Source organism: Phallusia mammillata, chromosome 5 (genome assembly GCF_965637545.1).
Source record: "Phallusia mammillata chromosome 5, kaPhaMamm4.hap1.1, whole genome shotgun sequence".
NCBI classification, from domain to species: domain Eukaryota; kingdom Metazoa; phylum Chordata; class Ascidiacea; order Phlebobranchia; family Ascidiidae; genus Phallusia; species Phallusia mammillata.
Genome location: NC_137256.1, coordinates 8,928,213 through 8,934,052, shown reverse-complemented (window position 1 = coordinate 8,934,052; position 5,840 = coordinate 8,928,213). Strand labels below are relative to the sequence as shown.

The 5,840-nt window shown below is 35.2% G+C and overlaps 3 protein-coding genes across 4 annotated transcripts; all 3 read right to left on the bottom strand.

The window, feature by feature from the left end:
* Window positions 1–340: 340 nt before the first annotated feature.
* On the bottom strand, window positions 341–3,106 carry LOC145230168 (transmembrane protein 126A-like). Of its 2 annotated transcripts, none has more exons than XM_080095547.1 (4): window positions 2,880–3,106; window positions 2,028–2,221; window positions 1,212–1,326; window positions 341–737 (listed from the first exon to the last, which is right to left on the bottom strand). In XM_080095547.1, the coding sequence occupies exons 1-4, from the start codon at window positions 3,032–3,034 to the stop codon at window positions 491–493; spliced, it is 711 nt and encodes a 236-aa protein (XP_079951673.1). In that variant the 5' UTR covers window positions 3,035–3,106; the 3' UTR covers window positions 341–490. The 2 variants fall into 2 exon arrangements, with proteins under 2 accessions (XP_079951673.1, XP_079951675.1); XM_080095549.1 differs by having other exon boundaries at window positions 2,028–2,143.
* LOC145230169 (U11/U12 small nuclear ribonucleoprotein 35 kDa protein-like) lies at window positions 3,086–3,995 on the bottom strand. The gene has a single exon (XM_080095550.1). It carries the CDS (start codon window positions 3,979–3,981, stop codon window positions 3,361–3,363), a length of 621 nt encoding a protein of 206 aa, XP_079951676.1. The 5' UTR covers window positions 3,982–3,995; the 3' UTR covers window positions 3,086–3,360.
* Window positions 3,996–4,110: 115 nt separating this feature from the next.
* Window positions 4,111–5,606, bottom strand: LOC145230170 (prolyl-tRNA synthetase associated domain-containing protein 1-like). The gene has a single exon (XM_080095551.1). The coding sequence runs from the start codon at window positions 5,238–5,240 to the stop codon at window positions 4,743–4,745; it is 498 nt and encodes a 165-aa protein (XP_079951677.1). The 5' UTR covers window positions 5,241–5,606; the 3' UTR covers window positions 4,111–4,742.
* Between the last annotated feature and the right edge of the window lie 234 nt (window positions 5,607–5,840).

Sequence of the window (5,840 nt, the reverse complement as noted above, 5' to 3'; positions counted from 1 at the left end):
TTCTGCAATGATTTTAAAAGTACTTTTAAAATCATTGGTTTCTGTTATATTTAATTTTTTCATTTAACTGGCAATAAAAGGAGCCTGAACTTGGTACAAAATTTTCGTCTTTTCTACTGCTGCATGCATAATTTTGATTTTTTTCTGCTCTGATAAATATTTTTCTCATTTTTTTCTTCTTGAACAACCTTACGAAATTCATAACATGTGGAAGAAAAATTACGCGATGGACAAAGCTGTTTTTAAGGAAAAAGGGACAAACATTCCTTGAAGAAATTTTAACTTTTACATTTGTTTAGAAAGAAACAAACTCCATCTAAAAAACTTCACAGACTGCAAACCTGTTTTCTGTCACATATTACATGATATTAATTTGTCGTGCGCCAGGACAAAATTTTTTGCCAACAAACAAAAATAGAAAAACAGTAATCATCAAAGACGTCTTCTTTTTAAAAAGACAGGACTCAAATAAATAAAACAACGCAAAAATTCACAAGTTAACGCTGGACAAAGTTTTGCCCCACAATTGTTTTACTTCGTTTTCAGTGAGTTTTTGTCGAAGAGCTTCCGAAGTTCTTAGTTCTTTGTATGCAAAAAATGCCCCAAATGCGATTTGAAGAATTGCAACGGGAGCCATCGTTCTTGAAATAATTCTAAACTTGGGATACCAGAACTCTTTAACTTCCCTTGAGGGATTAAATATGACAGGAAAGGACGGTATTTTAACATGACCATATCTGAAAAAATAAAAATTATATTCAGCATACAAAAATGAAAACAATTAAGATTGGAACATATTTTCAGAGTAATGGAATAAATCAATGAATTTAGATGGAAAATATATATTTTGTCTAGAGTATTGGCTCGATTGTAAGCCAGAATATGTGTTATAAAAATAATGTAAGCGGCATGCTAGAATTTTAGATACTATTGTTTCATAACACATCTTTCTGTTGTTACGTAGTATAACATTTTGCCTATATTTGGTATGTTGATAACTGTACCCAACAGAACGTATATCGACGTATAATCTGTACATGCACACAAATTTTGAACCCCAAATAAATTAAATATGTGGAGTGTAAAAATAATATCGATGCAAAATTAAAATGCAAGCCGCCCTCATTATTATAAGCCACACAAATGGCAGGTAAAAAACATACTCTTTTTTCCCTTGTCAATGCTATACAGAAAATACAAACATACAATACCTAGTAGCAACTACAGCTGTAAACCCAAAGGAAAGAATACCAGGGATTACTGATGCTGTAAGGAATTGAAACACACTTCCTCTGATCAAAGTACAAGGTAAGCAGTTTAATTGACCTGCGAATACAAAAAAACATCTGCATAATTGTTTGTTAGTAAAACAGTTTTCCAGCAAAAACATGTCATCCAAAAATACACATTGCTCTAGAACAGTGGTTCTTAATTTGTTTCATGCCAGTGATCACCGGACCAGTAAACTAATAATGTGGACCATTTCATTTTTGAGCAAGATTCAAGTAAGCATGTGCAACAAGCATTTTAGCTTGAAGCATAATTCTTTAAAACCAAATTTCAAGAATTGAGTTATAATAATAACTGCCAACATTTAGCCCCTCTTTCAATATGTAAAAAGCAATCATCTCCAGTTTATCACCAAATTTAGTTGACATCCTGTGGACTACCCAAAAATATACCGAAAGGTCCCACAACTGCCCCAGTTGTGTTTATCCGCAATGCACCAACCTCAATTTCTTGTGAGCCCCAAATCACACTTTATAACATGGTTTTAGCTGCAGCACATTCAACCATCATCCAACAACTGTGCCCTACACTATTTTGCTATCCTTAACAATTTAATGTTGCACAGCTATTTCCAGCTTGGATTTTTTTCAGTGCTCTTGTGTCACTATGTTTTCTTTCACCAAGCAAAAATACCCAACTCAAACTTAACCAAATTTTAATGGGTTCCATGAGCAACTTGGCATATCCAACCCAAGGAATGTTTGTATTATGAGTTATATTTCGTGACACAGTATTACCTGTAAGTACAGGTTCTTGATGGAATTGCTTTCTCAATTCAGAAGAAAACAGTCCACTGGCGGTCCCAATCACAGCATGTCCGATTAAAAACCCTTCATAAAGTGTAAGGGCCTGTCTGAATGCAGAGTTACAAATAATTCCTGACACAGCCCCAACTACAGCTGTGCCTGTTTGACAGCGCTTAATCCATACTCTATCAACAACAAAAAACAGTTGGGAACAAAAAATATATATTTTGTAATCTTTAAAAAAATAAACATATTTTGTAATATCTTTATAAACAACACATTTTGTGATCTCTAATAAACAACATATTTTGTAATCTCTAACACCAGCTTTCAGTAATTGATTCTATGGGTAATAAATTAATGTTTTGCAGACTGCAAAGAATAGCGACAATGCTTTGAATCCTAGGACACCCTTTAAAAGGTACAACAAGGTGGTAAAATCAATGGCTCTCAAAACCCTTTCGTTTACAATAAAACCAAATTCAATAATCAAAGTTTTTTACCACCCTATTCATGGATGTCTAAAACAACTTTAACCATAAATTTACCTTCCGTAAAAAACATGTCACTTAGCATGAAAATTTTTTTATGACAGTCAAACTTATTTATTTTTGGCAAAAAAATTTATATTGTTTAACTGTAAAATTTTTTGACAACCATCTGAAACCAAATACCATAGATTTGGCGTACTATGATTTATCAATGGTATTTTGTGATCACTGGTCTGCATGGATGCTTCAGGGCTGATCCCAGTAAGGACATATTCATCTTAGCAAAAACAATAGAATAATATGTCTAGAGTTCTTTAAAAAAATACAAGCAATAAACAAGGTGATTACTTACGCATCTGGATCTTTTTCAACTTTCAACCACATTAGATCTTTCAAGCTACAGGGCTTAAACTCTTCATAGGCATTACTGTACTCTTGGGCACGTTTATTTCCTTCGCTTGAAGACTGCACATCTGCATACTTTGATTTTATGTAATTTCCCATCATCTAATGTCTTATTAGTCATGTCATTCTTCATTAAACTACATGCATACACACCTGCAAAAAAAACAGGGCAACTGAGTGTGATCCTGTTAAGATGTTTAATGTGTCAAGGAACCTATACAGTATTACAAAAAAAATATCTTATAATTTTTTTTTAATTTGATCAGCTGTTTTAAAAATTTAAGAGGAATAGTTTTAGCCCATGCTTTGACCATGAGTAGTTAAAATAGGAAACGCAAAGTTTGTGACAAATAACAACAGTTTCACAGTGAAGAGATATTAACACTGAAAAAGCAAAATACATAAAGTTCAAAAAATGTAGCAAATCGTTATCGTCTGTGATGTTCACGTTTTTTGCTAAATGATTGTCTTTGATCTGTTTCGTTCTGTCGCCTTCTGTAAGGAGCAGATGGTCTGTGTTTGTCCAGAGTTATTGGCCTTTTAAACGGACGATCCCTACAACCAAATCTTAACTGTCCAGATTCCTTTTTTCCACCAAAGCCACCTCCCAGTCTCCTAGGTTTCCAACCTTTCATTAGTCGACCATGCTCATAATCCACCACAATGGAATTTCCATCAATAACAAGTTGATGCGCATCATGGTAAGCTTCTCGAGCATCAGTTGAAGTCGCAAACTCAACAAAACCATAACCTCTTGGGAAACCAGTGACATAATCCCGAATGACTGTTGCCTTGACAACAGCTCCAAAACTTCCAAATATTTGTCTTAATGTTTGTTCTGTAGTTGCATGATTTAGCTTTGCTACAAAAACAGTGCATTCCGGGTTTCCTTTTACTGTTGGATTTGGTTTATATTCAGAAGTTATTGCCCTGCTGATGGCTTTGTCATGCACTTGTGTATCAGTTCCATCAATGCTGCCACATTTCAATGGGTCATACTCAGTTGCGAACGGTTGCCATTTAGAAGAGCTCCTTTTTTCACTCATCATGTAATTGATTGTTTACACTGCTACTTGAATAACTGTTCTCAATTTTTCTACAAATTCATTCTGATCTCTAGAAAACAACTAAGAAGTGCCAAAACATTTAATAAAATCTAGATTAGTTAAATAAATGCACTAAAAAACAAAACATAAAGGCCTTAATAGGCTTAAGGCTTGGAATGCATTAAATCAGTTGCAGCAACTACAGTTCCTTCTCCAGAAATCTCGAAAAATTTGAGTCTCGAGAAATAAATAAAACATTCTCAAGAAAAATTACGTCACGTTTCACAAACAAAAAGTAAATGCGACACTCTTATTACGTGTATTTTTCGTTTCAACTCCCGAAACAACGATTTTTAACAGGCGTTGCCACTAAACTTTCACCTTTCCCAGGCAGTAGTCATATATTTATCATGGAATTGCATGTTGAATTTGCTTCTTAAGCAACTAAAACATACAAGTACCCTGAGATTTCTTTAGCAAACAGTCTTGGTAGTTACAATTCATACGCAATAAAATGGAACATGTCACAGAGCAATATTTTGTTTTGTACTAGCTTTGCTGTGAGCAAACGAAGCCCATTCAGGATAAAGACAATATTACAATATTATTTTGATTACAAACTCCCATCCCCACCCAAATACAATCATCACCATTTTTGTCTACACTACTTCAATTTTCAAACTAAGTGTATTGCAGTTCATTGGAACTGAGCTGGTATTTCGCGCCATTGGCTCAGTTTTAACTGGTTGATTTATATTGCAAGTCTAAAGTTCAATCAGTAAAGGTTCGTGTTTGCAATGTTGCAGGAACTTTAAAAAATCACTGCTCTTAATGCCAATGGATGCAGCATTAGACATTGGATGACAATAAATTGTTTCTTGTGGATTCTCTACTAAGGTTTTGTCCAGCACTACAGTAACGTCACAACTTAAGTCATTGTAAATGGCCATTGGAGTTACACAGCCTTGCAGAACCTTCAACTTTTCATACAAAACACTTTCATCTGCAAACCTTAAGCCTCCACGGGCAGATATCAGTTTTGCAACTTCAGCCAGCTTGATCTCTTTGTCATGACAAGCCACCAGCAACCAGAGTTTCTTTTTCTTGTCTTTTACAAAAAGGTTTTTGCACACAAGTCCTTTGCAGTTTGCAAGATAAGGCATCATAGCTTCAACTGTAAACACTTCAGGATGATCCACATAGTGGTATTTAATGTTTAAATCAGAAAGAATGCCATGTAGCTCACTAGAGTGATTCTCCATTATATTATTTTTGTAGTATCTGCTGCTAGTATTGTTATATGTAGCTACTTCATGGAAAGAAAAAACAAAACCTACGGTACCACATGAAATCTAGTGCATACTTAAACTGAAAAAAGGTAAGTTTTAGATTTGTTTAGTACCCATGGGCCATGGGCCCATGGCCCAGTCTGCAGAACATGGCAGTTTCCGACGAGATCTCGCGCGTGCAGGACCTATACATGTCCCGCGTGCGCGCGTGCACGACCCGTAAGTTCGCGTGCAAGATCAATTTCAGCAGGCGCAAAGCAAGTAAAAGAGGTCAAGACAGGCCAATTAAATGACTTTGGTGCAAAATTTTCGCGTGCAAATCCCAAAATTTGGCGTGCAAAAAATTTGTTTCAAAAAAAAAATCGCGCTTGCACCTGCCATACTCTGCAGACTGGGCCATGGCCATGGTTAACCAACGAACAGATATATGAATGTACGTCTTTTTTGTATTGTTTACTGATAATTTGCATTTAACATAGCAACTTTTTGAAAGTTATTCCAAAAACAAACTTGGCCCCAAACGCAATAGCTGCTTTGCCATTTCAAAACATCCGTTCCGATTGTGATGTCATG

Excerpts from the sequence above, each read along its gene's own strand:
- LOC145230168 (XM_080095547.1), bottom strand. The coding sequence starts at position 3,034 with ATGATGGGAAATTACATAAAATCAAAGTATGCAGATGTGCAGTCTTCA. Across the intron at positions 2,222-2,879 it reads GTTGAAAAAGATCCAGATGC|AGTATGGATTAAGCGCTGTC; the intron begins GTAAGTAATCAC and ends TGTTGTTGATAG. Across the intron at positions 738-1,211 it reads ACAGCTGTAGTTGCTACTAG|ATATGGTCATGTTAAAATAC; the intron begins GTATTGTATGTT and ends TTATTTTTTCAG.
- LOC145230169 (XM_080095550.1), bottom strand. The coding sequence starts at position 3,981 with ATGATGAGTGAAAAAAGGAGCTCTTCTAAATGGCAACCGTTCGCAACT.
- LOC145230170 (XM_080095551.1), bottom strand. The coding sequence starts at position 5,240 with ATGGAGAATCACTCTAGTGAGCTACATGGCATTCTTTCTGATTTAAAC.